This window comes from Natrix helvetica (assembly GCF_964273705.1).
Source record: "Natrix helvetica genome assembly, chromosome: 4".
Lineage (NCBI taxonomy): Eukaryota > Metazoa > Chordata > Lepidosauria > Squamata > Natricidae > Natrix > Natrix helvetica.
The window spans coordinates 38,168,539-38,195,852 of NC_138550.1; the positions used below are offsets into that span (position 1 = coordinate 38,168,539).

The window sequence follows — 27,314 nt, forward strand, 5'->3', positions numbered from 1 at the left end:
CTTACAATAAAGGGCAGCTTATTCAAAAGTAGTTCCTTTTCATAGTACACATATTTTATGAATGTCATTCACTCTTCCTTAAAACATAATTTATAATAGCTCAATTAATGCATCACTACTTAGAGAATAAGTGTCAAACTGTTCATTCCTGAGAGGACATTTTATACAACACAACTAGGCTACTGTAACAATAGAAATGTGCAAAACTCTTCCTTTCATTTTTGATGAATGATCTATTTCTACAGTCTACAGATATAGTATATGATATACTTTAAAAACAAAACATTCAGTTTTTAAAATCAGCAAGATTTAAAATGCTTCTAACATGATTTATGAATTCCTGCTTTTTTTTCCATAATTTTAACTGGCATTATTTTGTAGCAGTACCACTTTTTCCACAATAGCCTGTCTTTGCAATCCTATCACATTTCCCTTCGCCCCTCACAGTCCTAATGTTATGCCTGCCTTCTTGTATAATTCATATGATTTGTACAATATCTTTCCTTATAGATTACATATTTATCCTTTGAAAACTTATATCCTAACTGGAATGAATTAAAAAAATATATATTACCTGCATTGATGCATAAGTCAGCTGGAACCAAATACACTACTTCTACAATAATTTCTCTCTAAAGGCTTTTAGGATTACACTCCAGTCCATATAATATTTTGTGCCTTTGAGCCCATTTTTTATTCTTGGTGACTGACCTTTGATTCTTGATTGGACAAATTTTCTCAGTAAGATTTTGGAAGTGCCGAAACCAAACCTGCTTCCGAGGGCCAAGAGAGAGTACATGGCCCATTTGACTTTGTGCCTAAGGCAGAAATAAAACGTATGGTCTGTGGATTTGAATATTCTACAATGCAAAGGGGGAAAATTCAGTACAGAGATACTATTTTCAGTGGAAATCCCACCATGTATACTTTCCCAGGTTAAAATCATTTCAAGGTACACTGCTATCTGTCATAAAGATTATAAAGACTATAAATATAGGTGTATAGGTTATAAAGACTATAAACACAGGCTTTAAGAAAAAGATCAGTGTTAAACCATCCAGTTTGTGCTTTATGCCCCATATTGCTGACTGCTTTCTTTAGGTGATTGAAGATTTCAGCAGGAAAAGAGCCAAATTAGATTAAGTGTTCAAGTCATTACAGAATGGTAATCAATGAAAGCTCATTATGTCACATTTTTAATGGCACCAGGTGGTCATAAGAGTTCTTAATCAGTTGTTTTGGCACAAGTGTGTTTGTCCAGTGCCAGATCTATGGAAAACTGCCTTGATTTGACAGTGCGATGTCAGTAGAATAAATTACAGTAGCCACGACGTGCTATCAGTGAGACATCATTTCACATTAGGTATGATTTAATATGTTATTCTACTAATACATTATGACTGTGTCTAATAAAAAACAACAACCTTCACTTGCCAATTGAAATACTTTATGGTACTCCACTTGGGGTTTATTCTATTATCATGTAGTATAAACATACTATGTTTAAAAACTTCAGTTTTCAAGTCCATATTGTTACTATACTTATAGAGTGATTGAATTATCAGAAAGATCTTTCCATTAAAGCAATGTGATTAGTAATAGAAACATTAACTGAAGGAAGGATTTATAAGTTTTTTTTTAAAATACTGGAGTATCTACCTTATTTTAGGCAAAAAAAGATACACTCAAAAACTAATATTTTTCTTTATCAATCTAGCTTGAATGGATGCATTCTTTCTCAGATGTTCTAAAAATAAAAACAAAAACAATTATTCTTCAGTGTACTTGACAAGCTTTAAAAGTTCTGCATAAGCTTTGGCTTCCAATTTTTCCTTTGAAAAATGTTCTGAGTAAGCTCAGTTTCTGATGACTAATGAAACATACATTTTTACTGGAGAATGTTTGTAGATGGTTTGCCACCTTCTTCAGTCTGTATTATTTCTTTCAAATTCTCAATCTAGCCCAGTGGTGGGTTTCAAAATTTTTTAGAACCTCTTCTGTAGGTGTGGCCTGCTTTGTGGAAGTGGCTTGCCGGCCATGTGACCGGGTGGGAATGGCTTGCCAGCCAGGTGACCGAGTGGGAGGGGCTTGGCAGTAATGTGATTGGGTAAGCGTGGCAAACTTGTAAAATGTGGTGAAACTCACTTAACAATGCTCTTGCTTAGCAACCAAAATCTTGGCTCAGAAACTCTGGCATTTGAAGCACGCAAGTCTTAAAGCTGTCAAGTTACAAGACCCTTGCATCCCTAACCCTTTAGAAACCCCAGGGATGTTCAAACTTGACAGCTTTAAGACTTTAAGGTTTAGATAGGACTCTTAGAGGCAGGCGGGGTGATTGGTGAGCTAGCCAATCAGTGAGCGGTGGGTAAGGCAAGTGTGGTGCGGACGGGCAGGGGGAGGGAGCTGGAACCGGTTCTAAACGGCAAGGTAGATTTGTGGAACGTCTTCTATAGAAGAGGTTAGAACTGGCAGGAACCCACCCTGGTCTAGCCTAATGGAGACTATTCCCTGCTAATCTTATAGAAGTCCTCTGAAGGTTTAATTGTGTTTAGTGTCTGAGGCAAGACAGATGCTTCTATCTTTTTAGACAAAAATAGATAAGCATGATGAATATATGTATTTAGAATGAGAACAGGTTTAGAACTAGGGAGATAATTCTCACTCAGCTTGAAGCCATTGGGTGCCATCTTGCATGATAACCTACTTTTACAGGTGATGTCAAGATAAAATTGGAATTGATGCTGATGCTGGTTGCCTTAAACTCTTACAGGAAACATTGTATTATGTAAAATTAACAATAGAGACAATCAAGCATCAATTATTTGAGCCTCCACTTTTTCTATCACCTGTGCAAGTTTTTAGGGAGGCTTCTAAATACGTTGGCATAGTGCCTTGTATTTCTAGCTGGTATAATATGAATTTTGTATTTTATATTTTTGCTTTAACTTGTTTTTGTTTGATGTTTGCTGCCCAGAATTGCCTCCAGGGAGATGAATGTCTTATGTACCCTTGATGAATAAATAAAGTGTAAATAGTGAAACATGCTAACACTGACCAAACTTATACTGTGCAAATATAGCTTCTAGGTCTATAGCAACTAATTAATCTATATTGTGGTGACCCAAGTACCAAGGACACCCAATTCATATATAAACCACACAACCTAATTGATCAATAATCCAGCCATAGCGCCATACTATTGAACTTGCCAGCAGATATTCAAGCTAACCAGGTCAAAGGCTTCCATTTTAAGAGATATAGCATCTCTACTCATTTAGGGCGTTCTGCCCAATGTCCCATTAATATTACACCAGAAGAGCAGTAGGACGGATTTATTAGATCGGTGGTCTTTTCCCATTGCCAGCTAGGCAGTGATGGACAAGATTAAATTCTACAGGTAATTGGAATTTTGAAAGTATATTTTATGACTAATATAATTACTCTTTTGTAACAGAGCACTTTGTAATTGCTTGCTAACTCTGCCTCCTCCCCCCCCCCACTTTAGAGAATAATCTAGGAAGGGTACTCACACTTGACTAAGTGCACCAGGTTCATATGACTACCGAAAATAATGTGACCAACAGTTTGGATTAAAGCTACCCCTTTTCTTCCCCTCACTGATTGCTTTATTAACAGGGTGTTATTACCTGATTAAGACCCATTATACTCTGTACACACTATACTACCTGTACTGCCCTAAAAGTCATTTAACTTTTCTCATTAAGTTGAATGAACTGATGTTTAATCAACTGAATCTGCTTCTCACAAAGCACTCTTTTTTTTAGTTTAGTCAATTCAGAACAGACTTAGATTGTTGAAATGTTAAGTATTTTTAAGAGCATGCTATTGACCAGCTATATTAAATTAAGAATATTATTTTTATAGCTAATAAAATGCACCCTATTCAAATAAGTATGTTACAGTTTGCTGGTGGCAAAATGGTGACACAATAATTCCTGCTAACGTCCTCTTTTGATTTATGTCAGTAATACCTTATATATAATTTTCACAGTACAAGCTAACCTGACCCCTTCAGATCCAATCTCCTTTTATTCAAACTTTAGTACATAAAGTAACCTACTTACAAAAATGGTACCAATTAGAAAGTGACAAAAAAGAGATGATTGAACACATGGTTGATATAATGTAGAACAAGATTCTGTTTTTGCTTATCTTCTATACATTGTCTTTAACATTGTAAAAATTGTGAGATTTGGAGGGATTTCTACCGCTAGCATGGGAGCTGCCAAAATTTTCTATGTACCCTTTTACCTTTCCCCATAAATGTTTAAAAACCAATAAAATTCTTTAAAAAAAAAAGAATAAGAGCCAGAACCTAAAGGAATCATCCACCACTGTTTTTTATTCAAAATATGGAATATAAATCTTTTCCCAATAATAATTAATTTTGAATATTGGGAGTAATTGGAAATGTGTTTCATAGGTAGCTCTCAACTTACGTCCAATCAATGCACAATCCCAACTGGAGATGCTTCCCAGTCACACCCCTCTATGTGCAGAACAGGTGGCCTTGACTCTTTGAGAAAGGAATGTTATTATGTCTATATATCTCCCCAGCTTCATACAATTCCCCCGTCCCAGTTTCCCAAGGCACTAAATGTGGCAGGCCTGAAGATCCAATGCCCAAGAGTGCTTCCAGGCCTGACAGTGGCTTCAAGATGGCCACGCCCACCCAGTTGGATCCACCCACCCAGTTGGACACACACACCCGCTCCCTCTAGGTCAACCACAGCCCTGATGTGTTCCTCAATGAAATTGAGTTTGACATGTCAGCCATAGGGTAACGTTATCTTTTATGTACATAGAATTAATATTTATGTAGGTAAAAGTTATTCAAGAATTAAGCCTGCTTCTGTTGAATAACTTGATCTGGACTACAGCCAAAGTTTTATTAAAATGTTAATGTCATAGATTAGTATAAAATACAATGTATGCAAAGTAAATTGCAGAAATTCTCTCATGGTTGAGATATAAAACAGATTTTCTTCTCCAACAAAAGTATTGTATATAAAAAGATAATTTTATTTTGATTAATGACCAGTTTAAAGGAAGATATGTCAAAATGTAGCTGTCCAAATATAAAATGCTTAAGTACAAATAAAATAGGGCAGCATTATAACCTATTAACAGCAGGTCTGTGAACTAAAACATATACTTTTTTTATTTTATTTATTTATTTAATTTATAAACCGCCCCCTCTCCCCGAAGGGACTTGGGGCGGTGTACAGACAATATACAAAAAGAATAACAAAGCAACACACAAAACCAGACAAACCAACTTAAACACACAGTCCGTACAAAACTAAACTATTTTACGATAATTAAAATAGTACCAATTAAAGCCAATTTAAAACCCCAAAATTTAAAAATTTAAAATGCCATCCAGGAAGGGCAGGATTCAATTATACTATATTTTGCTTTCGATTACAATTGACCCAGGCCAGCTAATTTGAACAAGTGGGTCTTGAGTTTCTTACGGAAGGAGCGGAGATCAACAGTAGTTCTAATATCGGGGGGGAGGTCGTTCCAGAGGGTTGGGCCCATCACAGAGAAGGCCCTACTCCTGGGCACCGCCCGCCTGCATTGCTTAGCGGAAGGTACCCGGAGGAGTCCCTCTCTGTGAGAGCGGATTGGCCGTAGGGATGTGTGGGGTAGAATGCGATCCCGCAGATAACTAGGTCCTGACCATGGAGCGCTTTAAAGGGGATAATCAACACCTTGAAACGCACCCAAAAAGCCACAGGCAGCCAGTGCAGCTCGCGCAGGAGCGGTGTTACATGGGAGTACCTAGTACTCCCCATTATTGTCCGCGCGGCTGCATTCTGGACCAGCTGTAGCCTTCGGGTGCATCTCAAGGGGAGCCCCGTGTAGAGAGCATTGCAGTAATCGAGACGGGAAGTCACCAGGGCATGAGTGACTGTGCGTAAGGCGTCCCACTCTAGTATGGGGCGCAATGGGCGCACCAGGCGAACCTGGTGGAATGCCCCCCTAGCCACGGCTGTCACATGATCATCCAGCGACAGCCGGGAGTCTAGGAGGACGCCCAAATTGCGTGCCCTGTCCACCGGGGGCAATTGTTCACCCCCAATGGCCAGAGATGGAACATACTGGCTAAAGCGGGGCGCCGGTAGCCACAGCCACTCCGTCTTGGAGGGGTTGAGTTTGAGTCTGTTGTCTCCCATCCAGACCCGGATGGCTTCCAGACACCGGGACATCACTTCGACGGCTTCGTTGGGGTGGCTCGGGGTGGAGATGTATAGCTGAGTATCATCGGCATACAGATGATACTCAACCCCGAACCCTCGAATGATCTCGCCCAGCGGTTTCATGTATGTGTTAAACAGGAGAGGCGAGAGGACCGATCCCTGAGGCACCCCACACGTGAGAGGTCTCAGAGTCGACCTCTGCTCCCCCGTCAACACACATTGCATCCGACTGGAGAGGAAGGAGGAGAACCACCGCAGTACGGTGCCCCTCACACCCATCCCCTCCAGCCGACGCAATAAGATGCCATGGTCAATGGTATCGAAAGCCTCTGAGAGATCTAAAAGGACTAGGATGAACAACCCCCATCTTTTGCCCTCCAGAGATCATCCACCAACGCGACCAAAGCCATCTCAGTGCTGTGACCGGGCCGGAAGCCGGACTGGCGCGGGTCTAGATAATCAATTTCCTCCAGGTGTCGAGGGAACTGTTGCACCACCACACTCTCAACAACCTTCGCTAAGAAGGGAAGGTTGGAGACAGGATGATAATTAGCTAACTCCACTGGGTCCAGAGAAGGCTTCTTAAGTAGGGCCTCACCACCGCCTCTTTCAAGATGGCTGGCAGGGACCCCTCGCTCAACGAAGCGTTCACTAGTCCCTGGAGCCAGCCTCGAGTAACCTCCCAGGTTGCCAGAACAAGCCAGGAGGGACACGGGTCCAGTAAACATGTGGTGGCCTGCAGTCGCCCACGTAACCTGTCCATATCCTCGGCGGCAACAGAGTCAAACTCCTCCCAGAATGGTCCCTCAAGGCTCAACCCTGATGTCTCCCCTAGATCACTAAAGGAGACCCATTCACTCCGGATCTGAGCGATTTTGTCCTGCAGATATTCCCCAAATTCCTCTGCTCTACCCTGCAAAGGGGCTTCCCGCGGCCTCTGTGAAAGGAGGGAGTGGGTCACCCGAAACAGGGCGGCAGGGCGGTTGTCTGAGGACGCAATAAGAGTGGCATAGTATTGATGCTTAGCCACCCTTAGTGCAACAAGGTAGGTCCTACTTAAAATTAGGTAAGAGAAAGATTAACCATAAACCATTATATGTGAATTATAAAACTATATTCTCCAGTTATAGTGTAGTGAATTCATAGGAAAGGATAAATCATTCTGTATAATTCAAGTATATATAATAATTAAATTAATCTGCAATTAATAATTTATTTATGCCTCACTATCTTTATTCACGTAGACCAGAAGTCAGTTTTTGGCAGCTATGGGGATTTTATTAAATCCCTTATACATTCCATGCGCTCTTTTGCTGCTTGGTAAGTAAAGTCTGTCAACATTTCTGCATGGATGAATCATTGTCACTGTTTTCTAGTCTTCCTATCAGGGACTTTTGTTCTGCTTGTTCTCCATTCTACTCCGCCATCTGTGGATCTAATGACAGGAATTTATCCGAGTGTTAATTGCCTTGATGATGTTTCTTCCACTGAGTTTAGATTTTAAAATTTTCTCCACTTCTTATGATGAATCACTTCTAACCTTCTGCTTGACTATTGTGTGCTTGATGCTGTCAGGTTCATCTTCATTAAGATTCTTTATGTTATCTCTATGTGGCAACTTGATACCTTTAGTTTTCAGGGTGTGTTTGTTTTGTTTTTGCCCTGTTGATCGTAAAGATGGTTGATTTGTCCAGTTCAAAATCTATTGCAATATCTTGACTGCATATACCAAAAGTGTTGAGCACATCTGGGATATTGTGTGAAGTGGAGATGGCGGGTGGGAAGGCTGCATGCAGTGCATGTGTGCAAGAGATCCCATGAAGGTATGGGAAGTTATGAGTGGGGTGGTTGACTCAAGAATGCATGAAGGTGTACAAGAAGTTCAGGTAAAAGGTCACAGAGGAGCTACATGAGTTGAACAAAACATATAGGTCAGGGGAGGTTGGCAGGTGGTTGGTATACATATGGTAATGTGAAAGAAGTGTTATATGGATTGGGGAGGTATGCAATGGACAGCATAAATTGGAAAGGGGGGAGGGGGGATGACATTGGCCAGAAAAAAATATGTTGAATTCCTTTCTCCCTGTTCTTCCCTTCTTTGTTCTCCCCTTCCCTTCCCTTTCCAGCAGCCCAGTAGTGGCAGGAGCTGGATGGGACAGAAACAAAGGATTTCAAGAATCCTTTGGCTGACATATCAAGAAACATTGAAAATAAACATCACATGCACATAGCAGTAGCGCAGCAACAGCCAATAGGAGTGAAGGAGCCACAACTTTTCCAAATTTCATTTCTTTGGGAGTCAGCAGTCCTGTATTTTGGACTCATTCGAAAAGTTAGCTCATTTAGGGTTCCTTGTTTTAAAAAAAACTGTTGTCCTACTGCACTGTTTCATCCAAAGGTAATTACGAGAGTTTTGGAAGTATATAGCTCTCATGGCTGTTTAATTTTTGTATGTGGAAAAATCTAGTTAATCACTTAACACACATGGCTTGTGGAAAGCCCAGTGCAATCTTAGATTGTTCTACTTTAAAGGGATGGGGTATCTGAAGAGTAGTGAGAAGTGATTGGGCAATGTAGTTGTTGCATGAGATTGTCCTATCAGCCAATTCATATACTGCTCTAGAAGGTAGGAAACGTATGTATTTCAAACAAATATATAACTTGGCTCTGTGAAAGTGGACCCGAGACAAATTTCTATTTTAAAAATTGATATAAAGTGGTAGATAGGCTAAGCTGCTGCTTTGATCAAATCACATTCTTGGTAATAGAAAGTCCTTTTTAAACACTATCTTTCTACACTCAGCTGAACATTCCAGCAGTAGAAAGCACCATCCATTTGTAAAGCTGTGTTGTGATGTATGTAAATAGCAGCTGTCACTGTGTAAAGTGCAGATGTCTGCAACAGGAAGCCCTTATGTGGGCCACTAATGAGAGTTCAAGGTCTTTTGGAAGCCTACATGTTCAGTATATATGAAAGCTCCATGTTGCCGACTGTACTTATAAGCAGCAACAATGCAACTTGACTTTACAGATATTTGGTTCCTCCCAGGAATATTGCTAATTCAGAGTCTTTGGAAAAGGTTTACTGTTTCTCTGTTTCATGTTTTGGCTATCTCTTTATCTCCATCTATCCTGTTCACTTTTTATATTTCTTCTTCCATTCCTTCCATCCATCCTTCCATCATTCCTTTCCTTGCTGGAAAATTGAGCTCAAATTTTATTTTATCAAGTCCCATAGATGGAGAGCATATAGTAAGAATAACATGCTAATGTAATTTGTGTGCAGATGATACAACTTAATCCTCAATTCAGGTGTCGTGTCATATGCATGGAAAATCACTGTTTTACATATTATTTGTATTCCAAAATTATAAAATGTGACATATTTCTGAAGAGTTTTATACAAATAAATCCATTTTATAACTGTCTTTTAATGTATCCTAATATGCATTATACTTCTGAAATGCACCTTTCAGAAATAGTAGCCTTTTAGTTTTTAGTGCTTTATACACTAACAGATACGGAATGCTGCAAGATAAACAAAATAACTTCCCGAATTAACTATTCTGCATTAACGTATTTGTGCAAGGTCAACATAGCTGTTTATTTGTCAAATGAGGCATGTGGTATGATCTAACAGGAACTCCATTCTTAATGTTCTGAGAAGAAATACAATACTTAAGGCAAAATTTACAGCAGTTCAATGTGCAGGGATAGAGTGTTTTCAGATCTTACGCTTAGTAAACAATAGACATCATTGTCAAAATGATCCTATATTTCCTTCTATTGTTTCCTTATTATATATACTTAAGGAGGGATGGGGGGGGGGGGGAAGCAGCAGCTACAGTAATTGGAAATTGTAACTGTAGTAACTGGAAAACAAGAGGAATTATTGCCAGGAAGACAAAGTATGTCACTGTCCTTAGGACAGTGTCTGTATCTTAATTAAATGACAATACATTTAATATTTTGCACAAGGCTGTAATTTCTTTATATATTCCTTGTTTTTGACAAAATGGCTTCAGATGGATAATTGGATATTTTCTAATGTTCTGTAAAGGATAGAGAAACAAAGCTGCAATGCAGGATAAAAGATACGTAACAAAATGAATACAGAATTTCTCCTATAATTGAAATGCTTTATTGTATTACAAAAGAATTAACAGGATAAAATGGGAAACAAAATTTCTAGATATGTCAAATAACTATGCCCTGAATCAATAACCAAGAACTGACATGCAACATACTGAACCTCTAGTGTGATTTATATACTATTATAACTTTTGTTGTCTTTATTATTAACCGGGTGAAATGGTGCATCATTCATAGGACATTTTTGAACCAAAGTATCTCAAATGAGATGACTTACAGAATATGTCCAAAATTCAGTGCTGACGATTGATGAGAAAGTTAAATTTGGGGAAATTGTGGTTGTTTGAGGTTACTGCTTTAGTTACACCATGGTCATTTTGAACATTCTGTGAGAGTTTCCCAATCAGCCCCCCCCCCCCCCATTCCCTAAAACCTCTCCTTTCCAGCTGCAAAAAATTGACTTATCCCAAGAAGCAATAACTTTAAGATGTGTGCAGAAAAGTATGGATATTTTCATTGCTTATATGTGGTTCTTCTCTGGCACACAAACATGAACTTGTATCTTATATCCAATCTTTGTCAGGAACTCAAGGCAGATACATAGTGTTCCATTCTCCTATATTTTTCACAACCACTATATGAAATAGGTTGGTCCAAAAGAAAGCTCCTTTGGTTACAGATGGAATAGAAACTGGTTCTCTCTGTTGTCAGTCAAATCCATTAGCCACTGTACCTTAGTCCTGGCCATCCTGTTTTATTTTTCAACTGCTTCATACTGTGAAACATAATATAGACTGGACCTTCATTCAGCCAGTGGAAATTAGGTAGACTGGTTCTATTCTAGCCCCCAGGAAGCCATGTGATGCTATTTTTAAACTGTGTCTGACAGCTTCCTACAACTGAAGAAACCAGGAAGAAACCAGGAGGGATTCTAAAATGTTCTGAGGCAAGAACAACAAACTACAAAATTATGATAAATTACATTAGATTAAAATATCTTCAGAATAATCATGCCACATGGACAGATTCATGGGACATCATGGTCAAGAGATGATGTTGGGATGCAGCAAAGAGAAGTGAGATAAAGAACCCTAAGTTGAAAATCTTCATAAATTACAAGGAAAGGTACAGAATAAGGAGACAAGAAAAGGTGGAGGAGGAATGGTCACTTTGATAATATATAGAAAACACTAATTACTACAAAAGTTCCTCAATATGACAATATCCACCTTCAACAGTAAGTCTTCAACAAAAGAAAAAGCAAGGCAAAATACATGACTTGTGCGACATAATATTTCTGCTGATGTTTGTTCCATGGCCAAAGTCCGCCCTCACTGTCATATGTTTCTATTTCCTGTAAAATCCAACAATTTCTGCTGTATGAAGGAAAAGGTGAAGATAGGCAAATGTCAACTCTACCTAATGAATTGCTCAATTTATATAGCAATGGTGAACCCTATTACAAATGAGAGCAAGAAAAACATCAGATAATACAACCATCTCTTCCAAATTGGTGCCAAAAAAGTCCTTCCATTGAGGAATGGATGAAATCATTCTGTGATTATTCAAGGGAAATCAGACATCTAACGCCAAACCCAATGAGCAAGCCAAATTTATTTCAATGGATCCTCAAGATCCTCAACTGAGAATAGTATATTCCGTAATGATGGAATTTAATGTGAGATGGATGGATGGAGGGAGGCCAAACACCCTCACAGCGAACTGGTAGTAAACCGGTTAGGAACCCACCACTGCTAGGCACCTGAGGCACTTCAACAGCTGTAGCTTTGAGGATCAATCATAATTTCTTTGGTTCAACATAGTTGGGTCATAATTCAAGACTACCTATAGAAATAAAAAAAACTATATTTCATATTTGCTTTTAAAAATAATAAAAATTAATATGCATACATCTTAGCCCTTTTCTTTGAATCTAAATATATATTTATCTATACTGTATAGCTATACTGACTCTAAAATATACTTTATATGCAGAAAGATAATATATCTCTGCAATCAGAGATAATAATTAAGAAAACCATTATCTCTCTTCTTGAAAAGAAATATATTTCACAATAAAGGTAACCATCTTTCCCTCATCCTTCATGATGTTCAGAAAAGAGAATCATGTGGCCACCTTTTCACGCCATTCACTTTCCAGGATTTAATTTACAATGTAATTAATGGCTTTATTTTTTCCCCCTCCTGAGAATTGTAGCACTGAATGATCTTATTTTCACTTGACATACAAAGACAGAAGACTTGTAAGACAGACAGGATGGGGAGAAGAGATACAAATCAGACTCTTCCACTAAGGCTTTGTTGGGACAGCAGGCTTCTAACTAGCTCATTTGCTCCATAATTGCTATCTTTACAGCACTGTAACTTAGCCATGCAGAAAACACAAAGAGATTGCAAAGTTTTTGCCTCTAGAGACAATAAGCAGACTAATCTGGCTTTGTAGCGATGTTTCTTATTATGTACTTCCCTTCTCTTCATTAACTGCAATCGCTTGGCTTCCTGGTTCTTGCATTGTGCTTCTGTTTTTAGGTGGGCATTCATAAACATACAGTTTCAAACTTTCAAACTTCAGAAGAGTTTTCAGGAGATTGTAAGATTATACAATACAAATTCCCCTCCTGTTTTACGCAGAATAATATAAAGCAAGTAAAGACCATCTTACTTAAAATGCTAACATTTAGGGCTGAGAGGATAAAAAGGATTTCATTGCCCACTAAAATCACAAATCGGTCTAAACTTGAAGATGCTTAGGTGGCAGTTGCAGTCTGAGTAGGCCACAGTTAAAAAGGCCATGACTTATTTCTGTTAATAGTGGAAAAAGCTTTGGGATAATGAAGGTTTAAGCCTGTAGTAGTTAAGATTAGCATTAAAGTGGGGAGCTCTCTTTCTTTCTGGAAATATCTCTATTTTAATATATCTATTAGTCTCTAGACTAAGCAGACACTAAAGGGAGGGTGAGGGTATATTTCTGAATGTTATTAAATATATTTTGTAGATCAGAAAAATGGTTTTGATTGGAAACGTTTTGTTTTTTTTAATGTTGAAGAATTCATGTGAGGGGCGCACTTGAACTGAAGCCAGTAAAATTAGCTGTTATCTCAGGATGCATAATTCAGTTAATAAATAAAAAAGAGTTTATGGTCATTTGAGAAGAAGTAATGGCAGACGTCCAGCCACTGTGGCTGTATTCCCATCCCCAGGATTTACCCATTATAAATACTGCATTCTAGTGAAGTGTAGAGGCATGCAGTTGCTTGCAGATTATGTCATTCTCACTTTTCACTTTGTATTAACATGATGTGAGGTGGTTTTGACTCAGTCTGGGCAATGAAAGAGACTAAAGGAACATGCCAATGTTAATGAAACACCACCTCCTGGAGTTTGTCACTAACAGATTATACAAGCTAAGACACTCTCCGCAGCAGCATCTCTAAGTGCAAGAATCATAGACTGAGAGATAATTTAATTTCAACCAGAAAAAGCTCATTGTGCTTTTGCTTATTTTCAGAATTATATGAACATTTCATTATTCACATTTTGTTATGGTTACCATGGCTTGCTTGCATATACTAAGATCAAACCAAAGTATGCTCGGTCCTCTCTATACATTAGACTTTGCTAACGAGTTGAATTCATGCTCAAGGACCACTACAGAACATAGAAATCAAGCAATTTGAAAATATAGCATTTATTTTTCCCTTCACATGGACACTTTCTTGGTAATGGTGCAATTATTAGCAGTTACAAGTATCCTATTCCCTAGTTCAAAATTATATCTTTTTCTACCTACCTCATTTCACTTCTGTTTCACATTGTTTTAACTTTCCCAGCACAGAAATGGAGAATAAGTGAGTGTTCTCAAATGTCAATAGTCAACAAATGAAAATGTTATTTTTCAGTTTAAACCCCTATTTATGTAGATATTGAATGTTTTTGTTTGCTTTATTTATTTAATTTGGATGCTGACCTACAGTACAACAAGCTACACTGCTTTATTCAAATAGTCGGCTAGTTATACTTAGTAACTTTGAAAGATTGCAAGCTAGGAAATATTTGTGTTTTCAGGTTTCTGGAATAGCATTACAAATATAATCCATATTTTATTTGGGAAGTAATAATTTTCCCTATAAAATAAAAAAGGGTCGGATAATTTTTAGTGACAAAATAACTTTAATTATTTATAAATAGTGCAAGGATCAAAATAATAATAGTGATAGATATGCAGAAATGGTAAGTGAGCCTGAGAATATATGAGAGTTTTCCGTTTCTTTTAAAACTATGATAATTTCAACTTTTGTATGACTCTGTCTTCAAATGCAAGAAAACCAAAAATCAGCAGTGCAACTAGAAAATAAATGTTTTCAAAAGAGTGGAGTTCTGTAGTTTCGTGTTATTATATACTAGAAAAATAAGGTGATATTGCTGAATAAGTAATAAGATGAATTCTTGAAAGTAATTCCTGGAGTACCTGTTTCTTGATCAAGCCCTGTTTAAAGGGGTGGCATTTCACGGATGCAGAGACCTTATACCTGCTTCCTAGATAATCTGACATTTCTTAGTCTGGACAACCTACTGAACAAGATATAGTTATAATTTGCATATTTTAAACCTGTTATATTCTTAACATAAATATTAGTTTATGCAAAGTTCTTCTAAATCATTATTGTAGGAAGAGTGCCTCTATTGGTTTAGACAATAATTCACAGATCTCCTGGAAAAATGGCAAAGATTAATGAAATTGAAAATGCCCAAGATAAAATGTCCATGATTTTTTAATGCATGCAAAGCGTGTCCAATGTAAATGAAATCTGAAACTTTAGCATGGATTAAGAAAAAAAGAGAAAGGAATAAAGGAAGGCTTAAATTAAGACCCTGATTTTTGCCTATTCTTCAGAATATTCTAGAATTAATAAACTTTGCTTAGAGTTAGGCAAAGTCGTAAAGGGAATATTCTTTGATGCACTAAGACCAAGGCAAACTACATTTTTTTCATATATGTTGTTCCAATATTGACTTTTAGTTTTCAGGTGGAATATCTTTTCCCTGCCCGGCAAAGAATAATGAAACTTTAATATGAAAAATTGTAAACAATTACTGTTCTTTTACAGCTTGCCGACCAGGTTTTTATAAAGCCTTTGCTGGTAATATTAAATGCGCCAAATGTCCACCTCATAGTTCAACAAATGAGGAAGGTTCTACAAACTGCAAATGTGAGAAGAACTACTTTCGATCTGAAGGAGATGTTCCATCAATGGCTTGCACAAGTGAGTAAACTCATTATGATGACACTGAAACCTGTCCTTACATGTGGTTGGTCATCTAGCCATGCATTTTAGAGTATTTCCATGTCATTAGTGTTTCCAGACTAATCATGATTAGATATTATTTTCATTGTTGGTTTGGGAAAAGGGGTGAAGAATAATTTTTAAACACAAAAATGCAAACTCCTGGAAAACAAAGTTTGCATTCTACTATGAAGCGAGAAAGAGAGATGGAAAAGAGAAACTAAACTCTGGAATCTGGAGGTGGGATGAAACAAAAGTTCATACAATTGGAAAACCAAGCAAGTATTCAGATAAACAAGTTAAAAGAAAGACAACAGACTTGTGCCAATTTGCAATAAGCAGAAGCATGGGTAGAAGCAAGTAAATCCAAAGTCTCAAAAGAGTAGTGTAGGATCAGTTAGGCCCAGAGATAATTTATCTGCGATATAAACAATAATATGGACATGCCTTTAGTCTGCATTTCTACTTTAGTTTTTTACTTTAAAAAATTGAAAAAGACACAATTGTATTATAACACTGTACATTGTGTTTGTATGATACACCTCCACTCTTATCATTACTACTTTTATTACATTATAATGCACAGTAGCATAATGTTAATTTTAGTACAATGTTATATTAGAATTACTTCCCATTTTTATAAATTGTTAATTATCTCTATTTCTGGGTGTGACAAGTCTCATTCACTCAATTCAGATATATAGTTGTCTGTTGTGGAAGACTAACATTGAGCCTAGGGCTGTGTATTAAAAACCTGAGTACCTAGATTTAAGGTCTGTTTTTTATTAAAACTGTACAAAGCTTTGATGGATTATTGAACTCACATGGTTTGACTGATTCCACCATTGAATCAAATTATTGAAAAAAGCAACTTCTTTTACTACTGAATTGAGGAAGCAATTCTGTATCCATTTTATTGGTCCACTCCTTCCCATGGTCTGCAAGCACACAAACAGCTCGTTGGTACTCACTTAACCCATAATGACAGCTCGTAAAACAGGATAGACCCTCATTCCAACTTTGATACTTCACAGCCCTGAATATGTGGCCTCTAAATCCTCAGCTGCTATGGCACATTGTATCAGCTGGATAATGAAAGCACAGCATTAAGGCAGTGCATAAGCTTACTGGTTTGGTTAATGTTTTAATGAAGTTTTTTATATGTCTGTACCTAATGTTTTTATTGCCTTTCATCATGCTGAATTTATTCATAGCACTATCCTGAATATTAGTTAATTTGGAAAGAAGGATTAAAGCTAGACATTAGAATACATATGTTTTACAAAATTGGTTGATATCTCTTAAAATATGTAAGAGAATATATAATATATAATTTTTCTTTAGGATAGGACAGTGGAACTATGGGATTTTTATAACTTGTGGACTTTAATTCCCAGAATTCCTGAGCCAACCATATTGGCTCAGGAATTCTGGGTGTTGAAGTCTACAAGTCATAAAGGGGCCACAGTTCCACTCCTCTGCTTAAGAGATACAAAAGAAATCATAAAACCATATGTCAGTGACAATTGTTAAGTGCGTGCCTGAATGACTATTTTTTGAACAGAGTTCAAACAGGATAAATAATACTTATTTTCATTCTCTGCCCATATAGGACCGCCTTCTGCTCCCAGAAATGTTATTTCTAATATCAATGAAACCTCAGTTATCCTAGATTGGAGCTGGCCTTTGGACACAGGGGGCAGAAAGGATGTCACTTTCAACATTGTATGCAAGAAATGTGGAGGAACCAGCAAGCTCTGTGAACCATGTAGCAATATAGTAAGATTTCTTCCTCGTCAGATGGGACTCTCCAATACGACTGTGACTGTAGTGGATCTCTTGGCTCATACAAATTACACTTTTGAGATAGATGCTGTTAATGGAGTATCTGATTTAAGTACCATCCCAAGACAATTTGCTGCAGTCAGCATTACAACCAACCAAGCAGGTGAGTACAGAAATGGTTATTTTGCTGTCACAAAAGAATGAAAGTGTCCTTCAACCCTGTGCCTATCATCTTCTTTTACTCAACCTTCAAAGCACCTTTAAAAAAAATCAAGCAAATAGAATGGTAGTTATATGGAAGGCGGGAATCTTATTATAGCTTATTATCAGCTGAATGTAAGTCAGCAATGATGTTGCTACAAAAAAAGAAAACCTAATTTCCATCTCTATCAATATAAGCATGGTTTCTAAATCATGGGAAGTAGTTTTCTACTTCATTGGTTCCTTGGCATCTCAAATATGTGCCAAGTTCTGACTTGATCTGGAGGATCATGATAAACTTGAACAGAACGGAAGAATAGTAACAAGAATGGTTAATATACTGTAAACGAAGCTTTAGGAAGGCTGATCAAGGGATACATTTAGCATTTGAAAGAGAAAAAAATGACTGTGGAATGAAACTTGTGTTTGCTACTATCGATCACTCTTTCTTCAGTAATGTCTGTTAATAATTACATCTTTGAGTTGTTATTTTATATTTAATCAATATTATTTCAGATTTCATCAGTGAGAGTATTGCTTTAACTGACTAATTTTTTAAATTATATTAATCCCCCCTTCTCCTCCCCTCCGAAGCATTAAGATATTCAGTCTTTGCTTTAGCTTCATTATCAGTGTAAAGCCTCAGGCTTGGGAGAAAGACTTGATCTATGATATATTTTATCTTAAGTAACAAATGTGTCTTTATTCATAGCCAAATCATCAAGAATTTTTGAATTTAGGAACACAAAATATGTATTTTTCTTTTGTCCACCTATTCGCATTGCCCATTGCACAGTAGTAGTTAGATGAAGTGAATACATATATTTGGACAGTTTCATTTCCCAATTCCAAACCATTTCATTGCTTCTTATTGTGTTTCAATTGATTACAATAACACGTGAGTCAGGGTAAATAGACTTTGCTTTAAACTGCACAGTTGAAAGACAGCTTTAATATAATTAATAAAGCAAAAATATATATAATTAATAAAGCAAAAATATATATAATTAATAAAGCAAATATATATATAATTAATAAAGCAAAAACCATCCTTCTGAAATTTCATTGCCTTTCCAGTGGTGATAATCAGCTAGTTTCAGGCAAACCGGTAGTGGCAATCTGTGGGCGGGCCTGCCCAACGCCCCAGTTCTATGCCATCCTATTTAGCCACATTTTCTAAGCCGTGTGCATGCGTGCAAGCCATGCATGTGAGGAAATCACATGCACAGAAGGTGCATGCGCTCACAAAGCAAGCATGCATGCACACTCTCAGTTTTGGTGCATGGCGAATCGGTAGTAAAATTATGTAAAACTCACCTCTGTGCCTTTCCCATTATCCATTGGTATTAACAATGCAGCATTTATTTCTGCCTTTTCTGAGTTCAGCTTGTGTGTCTCCCAATTCTAATTCTAAGTACTGTTTTATATGAGATAAGTGCAATTATTTGGTAGTTTGAACATACTTTAGCACTGCAATTTATGCTACAGGATTATAAACTAATCTTTTCCAGTTCTTTGGCACTGCTTATAGCATTTTAACTGCATTATCTTGCAAGCTTTTAAAGAATGCATCTGGTATTTAATCAACTCATGCAGCTTTGTTGTTAGCAATATGTTCTAAAGCTTATAAAATTTCATTTTCTATTATGCCTGTCTATAGTTTAATGATCAAACCTTTATATTTGGCAATTTCTTCCTTTGTTTTCTTGGATTGGGTGATGTTAAAGATATAATTTTACATATTTATATGATCTCCATTTTTGCACAAAATGTTCTTGATATTTATATTTGACTTCAATAACCTCATTTTCTGTACACTGCTTATGTACATATAATTTTTCCTCCCATTTTTCTTGACCCTGTGTTAGGTTTTCAATTTTATGTTGCTTCCAGCATTCTATATTTCCAGAATGTATTTTCTCCAGCTCTTTTCAATTTTTGAACAGAGACTCGTTTATATTTATTAATTTTCTTTTTCTATTTCCAGATATTTTTGTTTGATTCTTCATTAATGATACCATAAATTTAGTTTTAGAATTCTTCAGGTACTCGGTCAGAGATAATTCATTAAATCATTTCAAAATAATATGAAATATTGTTGATGCTGTACGTTGTTGGTTTACTTTTTTTGGCTTTTGTTCAAATGACAATTTTGCAAAGAACTTTTGATCTCTGCCACATCCAGCACTTGATCTTGTTTTTGTTGGCTGAATGGCACTTGTTTTTCTTTGTTTACACAAAGTGCAGTCAATTTTGATTTTTTTCATCCAGCAGTATCCATAAGGAAAGTCATCTTTAAATTTGTTTGAAGAAGATATTCAACAAGGTTGAATGCCATTAATTTCTATTCTACTTCATTTTATTCACCAAGATCAAATTACCCCATTATTCCAGATTTTGTTGTGCTTCCAAATTTATTATTCTGTTTTCCTATAATGAATGACAATTTTAAAAGTGGGGACAAGCTGTTACAAATCACCATAAAATTGTTCAGCTGTAGCTTCCTCTGCCTCTACTGTTACAGCATAGACTTGAATTACCACAATATTGATTGCCTTGAATCGAACAAAAAAGAGTCTTTCATTTGGGGGATATAGTGAAACACTGGCTTTGACATCAGGTTTGTTAATAATTATGGCAGTTTCATTTCTTCTGTGGTTTTCTACTGTACAATAGAAGATCTGATATGTCTTTGATGTGAAATGAAGTTTCAGTTCATTTCAGTTCACTAACTCTCAGAATGTCAACATTCAGTCTTGACATGTCTGCTCTAACATTGTTAAGTTTGTCTTGGTTTCTGGTTCTGACATTCCCTGTAACTGTAGGATTAATAGATATTCAGCATTGTACTTTCCTTTTGCTCTATCCACAACAGCTGGGTTTCATTTTGGCTTTAAAATGGCCACATAATAAGGACTAGTGTCATTTCTTCTTGTTTTTGTTCTTTCCCAATAAGCCATTGGATTTTCTAGAGTGACAGCTTAACCAATCCATTTCCAATGGATTGAAGTGATTTAATCTGATATTTTTTCTATGACATCATAAGTGATTCTTCGGGAAGTGTAAAGTCTCAATGTACCTCATCACGGGAGATACAAGCTTTTTTATTGTTCAATTTTACATTTCACAATGTGGAGGACACTTTCTAATACTTTTCAAGTATCTGAAGAGATTTCACACAGAAGAAGAAATAAAAGGCCGTGCAGTTTTCTGTCATCCTTTACGGCTGATCTTACTACTCAATGTATTGCTTCCTATGACAAAAGATGTAAGCCAGATGTTGACTAAATCTGTCTTACATATTTTTAGGGCAAAGAAATAGTAAAGACCATGACTTTGGTGAATTCAAATTTAGAATGCATAACATTAACTGAATACAGGGAATATGAACAATCCCATATATTTAGCAAAGTGTATATTCATGATAAAATTATTCTTCTGGAGGAACTTGTGCATCATTGTCGCATGGTACTTTTTCCTATCCACTTTTAAATTGTGAGAAACAGTGTCTAGATTGATTTAGTTTCTTCATACTTAAAGGAAGGACTACTAAAATCAATAGGAGAGAATTGTCAGTTGTTAGGTGATGTTATTACCAGCAAAGGTTAATAACTTCCATACTAACTGAGCATCAGTTAATATATCATGTGCTATGTTAAATGATATTTTATTAATAAAATTGGATATTAATCAAAACTTCATACCAATGATACCTAGTATAAATTATAGAGGTAATATAAGTAATTAATTCTGGTAATAGAAATAAAGAAAATTAAATCCTTTTATATTATAAAAGACTAGCTTTCCTGCTCATCCTTGTTTTCTGTTCTCTTTGTAGATTGTGATCATCACTAGTTTTATGTGAATATTAATTTAAAATACCAATTATATTCATATTTTCTTCATGCAATTGGTGGATTTACCAGTTTTACAGGTGGCCCTCAATTTACAATCAAAACTGAGCTCAAAATTTATGCTGCTAAGTGGGACATTTGTTAAATGAGTTTTCTCCATTTTACGACCTTTCTTGCCACAGTTGTTAAGTGAATCACTGCTGTTGCTAAGTTAGTAACATAATTGTTAAATGAATCTGGCTTCCCCATTACTGATTTTACTTGTCAGAAGGTTACAAAAGGTGATCACATGACCTGCAAAGGGCATAAGTATGAAAAATGTTCCTCGGTTACGGTTCTTCAGTGTCATTGTAACTTCGAATGACTACAGAATAAAATTGTAAAAATTAAAATTAGTTTTTTTCTGGAAATGTTAAGGAATATATGGGTTATTATGCTATATGTGTCCCATATAGAGCCGAGGTGGTGCAGTGGTTAGGATGCAATACTGCAGGCTACATCAACTGACTGCTAGCCGCAGTTGGGCAGATCAAATCTCACCAGCTCAAGGTTGACTCAGCCTTCCAACCTTCCGAGGTGGGTAAAATGACAACCCAGATTGTTGGGGGCAATATGCTGATTCTGTAAACCGCTTAGAGAAGACTGTAAAAGCACTATTAAGCAGTTTATAAGTCTAAGTGCTATTACTATCTGTTTATGTTATAAAATTGGCATCAATTTAGGTTTTTGTTCTGGATTTTTCTGGACAACAGCTTAGCAGACATTTACCAATTTGTATCACCCCTGGGTTTCTATTTTGTTAAAATCTAATACAAAATGTGTTATCTATTGCTGAGTATTAAACACTATTTTTTAAATTTGGCTACATTATCAACAAGTTCCCCAAACTGGCATTATATACTTTATAGTCCCAAACACCATGATAGATAGGTATTATAGTTCAGATAGGTCTATAGACCAATAAATGCTATTATTCGTAGTTCAATGGTGGTATGTATTTCATCCACTTAGCTTGAATGATTTCTAATTAGTAACTTGCATAAATCTTTGGTCAATAATTGATCTTTCCAAGTGTTGATAGAATAGAAAGATGCAATGGTATTATGCTACATTACTGAAGATGTATTTGTTCCCTGATTTAAACCATGTTTCCGTTCTCCTTTGAAATTTGTGTGGATCTGTGCACAATTATGAGACTGAAGAGTTTGACAAATTGACTGCATTTTCATTATTTCCATAAATAAGATTATATTTCTTTGCATTTCCTTAAAAATCTGACAGGTTTAGAATAAAATCAGTAAATACCTCCAGCAATGTAGTAAAATATAGTAAAAAAAAATCAATCAGTAATCATCATGTTCTGAAATGCCCCTCAATCTATTTGTTCCCTTGAGAACAAACTTGGATCAACTGTCCATCATATATCTAATGTCCATCACATTTAATGTGTTCAGTTGCAGTATGTTTACTTGTAGGCAAGAAAACATATTGTAGAAAGGGAGATTTGGTTGTGATGAAGGTAGCTTGAGAATACTGCTGGGAGGAATTACCATATGAGTACCCCAGGCAGTTTTAGTCTTCTAAATCTTTTCCACCATAAAAGTAAAGGTTCCCCTCTCACATATGTGCTAGTTGTTCTGACTCTAGGGGGCAGTGCTCATTTCCGTTTCAAAGCTGAAGAGCTAGCACTGTCCGAAGACATCCTCGTGGTCATGTGGCAAGTATGACTAAACACCAAAGATGCATGGAGCGCTGTTACCTTCCCACCAAAGTGGTCCCTATTCTTCTACTTGCATTTTTACATGCTTTCGAACTGCTAGGTTGGCAGAAGCTGGGACAAGTACCGAGAGCTCACTCTGCTATGTGGTGCTAGGGATTCAAACCACCAAACTGCCGACCTTTCTGATTGACAAGCTCGGTGTTTTAGCCACTGAGCCACTGTGTCCCATTTTCCACCATAAAGGGCACATCAATAAGCAGAAACAGAGATAGAATATGAATATATTGTTATATTCATACTTTATTTCTGATTCTCACCTACCGTTTGAACCCAGGGTCTGGGAAAATTGCCTTTAAACAGGCAACTGGCTTTGTTGTCATTTGTGACATTATGACAGTATCACACTATGTCTTTAAAAGGATAAGTTTGGATCAGTGGGCTCTTCATTTTATTGTTAGGGGAAAGGCTTACGGAACTGCAGTTATCAGCCATGCTGAAAAGAACAAGCTCATCTCAGTTCACAATAATATGTTTTCACACAGATGTTATCTAATAACACCAATCAACCCTGCTTAGGAAGGGTCACTGGCTGCTGCAGGAGATTTATATAACATTCACAATCCCTAGAGACAAGGTGCTAATTATGAATCTGACACAGAAAGAGATAGACAGCTGTGTCTCTCTCACAAGCTGATATGCAGTTTTGCCTGATTCCCTTGCCAATATTAACTTAGTAGCTGCATTACATTTAGGCTGCTGTTTTAGAGATATATACATTCTTTAATTGAATTTTGTTGGGCTTATAGGTATACCGTCATTGGGGAGAAAATGGTAGCACTGTACTAAATATAATACTATATCTTTTATAGTATTTATAGTAACCTCGCACTAGTCAAGAGTATTCTGGGAAAGCAAATTTTTGACTAAAAATAAAAAGTAGGGGGAGGGGAATAAGATATATTCTTTACTGCAGCTTTCTGCAATATATTTAATACATTATTTTGTATAGAAAATCAAAGCTGAGAAATAATAGACAATTCATTTTTTAAATCAGGTTCAATAGTTTCTTGACAATAATTCAGAAAAAAACCCATATCATATAGAAATTGTTCCAGTTCCAAGGAGATTAAGTCAAATAGCATGATTCTGGGCATGTAGATATTTATTTTGAATAGAAAACCTTTTCAGGTTCACTCATATTGCCTTTAGGATGTAAAACAAATTAAACCACATATTGTAAGAGAAAATGATATTTTTATAAAAAGAGTTAAAGTGCAAAAAATGTGGGAATGTGTGAACTGTATAAATTTAAATGCAAAAGAACAAGAATTGTTGAAAAATAAGAGAAAGAAAAATCAAAAATAGCAAAAAAAACTACCCATTGGTTACATATCTAAAGAAATACAAAATAAGAATTTTCATATTTATTTCGGAAATCAGTCTTCACTCTTAACAGTAAAACTAACCAGTACTTATCAAATTGCAGAAGCAAATGATCTAAAAGATAGATAGACAGAATTCTTTATTGGGCATGTGTGATTGGACACAAAAGGAATTTGTCTTTGGTGCATTTACTCTCAGTGTACATAAAGAAAAATAAAATAGAATACATTCATCACAAATCATAAGATAAAACACTTAGTGATAGTCATAAGTTATTAATAAGCAATCAAATTATACTAGGAAATAAATGAAACAATATAAATTTTAAAGATACAGGCAACATGGTTATAGTCATAAGTGGAAAGAGATAGGTACTAGGAAGCAAGAGAAGAATAATAGTAATACAGAAGTAGATAAATATATGAACAATTTAATATAATTTCTTCTGCTGACAAACTGTAATTTATAGTATGTGGATCTCAAGGAGTTATTCCTTGGAATCATAAATGTCCATATACATTGTCCAAAAAGAAGAACAAAAATATTTATATGAACATACCCTAACATTTGAGTGTGATTGTTTCCAACTTTAGAGGACATTCATGTATTAATTGCAGCATATACTATTACCACTGCGACTATGTACATGCCCTGCTCTTCAAATTAGAGAGCACCTATCATGTAGTAGAGAGACTATTTGTGGTAAAAAAGAAACCATGTGTGGATCAGCTAAAATTGCAGATCTTTTGTGTGGAGATAGGACAGAAATTAGTTCTCATTCAAATGTTAATTTGTATAATTTTGCAATCTGATACCTATTTAAAAATTCACTCTTTTTCTTCCTGCATTTTGCATTGCAATTTTATTTTGTAAAGATAAGCTTTGATAGAATAGATTATTATATACACAAAAATAATGTATAAAATCCATTTGTAAAATTATTTGCATATTTGTGTGCAGAAAACAAAATTGTAACATAAAAACATTGTTTTAGTACTGAAGAAGGGATAAATAAGATTTGTACCTATGACATAGTTTTGTGGCTTGTTACAATCTTTTATTCTGATTTCAGTAATATTGATTTTTCAGTTGAAATGTAACCATTTCAACCACTTCTGACCATGACCAAATCTGGTGCCGACCAAAGAAATCCGCTAAATATTTCACTCTGTTCATAAACACATCCTCGGGTGGTGATCAATCACAGCCACAGCGATTTTCCCTGCCGCAGCGATTTCCCCTTCCATGCCATTTTTTTTATGCTGACCGAAGTCCTGGAACGCATAACGGTTGTGACCTGAGGTTCCACTGTAAGTACTTTTGTTTCCACATGGACTTCTGAACTTCATGCTTGATGTGGGGAAGAATAAAACTCTGACTTTGGAATTTACTGATTAGACTGATAGATCTTTATAGAAATGGCTTGTTCATATTATTATGAAAAAACAAAAAGCTATGATTTGATATTGGTGCCTTATTTTACTGTAACAGAGAGAGTCATAAGTCAATGCTTCTTTCTTTCTTTCTTTCTTTCTTTCTTTCTTTCTTTCTTTCTTTCTTTCTTTCTTTCTGTCCTCACTTCTGTTCCCCCCCCCGTGCTTTTCTATTTACTTTGCATTTTGTGTTTTATAACACTTTATAACTCAATAAAAATGTTAATGGCGATATAAAATAATGATAATAAAATTTTATAAGTCTAGAAACAGACTGAAGAGTATCTACATGGAATACAACTTATAAAATTCACAGAAATGAGCAAATTGTTGATGAGGAAATATAATAAACAATACTAACATAGAAACTGAATTTAGATAGACTTTCTCAGGACTTTCAAAAAACTCATGTAAGAATAAGAATCTGCAGCATCAAATTATTCCCCCCCCAACATCCATTTATGATACTATCAAACACTCTGTAGAATACTCATAATCTCTTATCATTCTATTCTTCAGTAATTTATCACCAGAGGTCGGTTGCAAATCTCACTACCAGTTCACTCATGCTCACGCATGTGCATGATGCTTTTGCACATGTGGTTTGCCCAATCCGGGCCGAACCAGGAGCAACCCATCTCTGTTTCTCACCCTTATGCTTAAAAAGTGCATATAAAGTGTATATTTTTTCTAAGCTTTTATTTACATAGCATGCAGTAAACAGACAGAAAACAAATAGCTCGCAAGATACGCACACATAGAATAGTAAGTCTGGATCTGTTGGGAAATTAGGTTAGTCTTTGCTGTGGCTGTTTTTGAAACTGCATACCAGTTACTGGATTCAGATAGTCCCAGGCTTGATTGACAGTTTAACAACTCCCTTAACAATTAAGCAAATCTTAATCGTCACCTCCTTACCTCTTCACTTCCCTATTAATATACTATTCCTACCGCTAAAGGAGACATGTGCTAGTTTGGCTTATTCTGAGATAATTTTACCAATCTCTTTAAGTAGTTGAATTTAAAAACAATATTGGTATTGGCTGTATGTAGGATTCTGTTTTAGAATATCTGTACCTGGATTACAGAAGCTTAAATGTTCTTCCACTTCACTCTCTTAATTTCCCCAGAGAGACCAATAGTTGGAGAAAGGAAATAAGTTACCATTCAGGCAAATAGTTCAAAATGAGAGAAATGATGAAGACCAGGTTTAACAACCTATGTAACATAAGGATGATGATAAATGATTCCATAAATTCCAGATTTATGGAATCTACCACAGTTCACTTGTTTTTTATTCTTTTGTTTTTGCT

The 27,314-nt window shown here is 36.1% G+C and overlaps 1 protein-coding gene across 2 annotated transcripts in view; it reads left to right on the top strand.

Annotated features, from left to right (window-relative positions):
- EPHA3 (EPH receptor A3) overlaps positions 1-27,314 on the top strand; it is a 221,491-nt gene that overhangs the window by 140,440 nt on the left and 53,737 nt on the right. For both annotated transcript variants that reach the window (XM_081953309.1, XM_081953310.1), the window contains exons 4-5: positions 15,449-15,604; positions 17,238-17,573. In XM_081953309.1, coding sequence (XP_081809435.1) covers positions 15,449-15,604; positions 17,238-17,573 — 492 coding nt within the window. The remainder of the gene's footprint in view (positions 1-15,448; positions 15,605-17,237; positions 17,574-27,314) is intronic.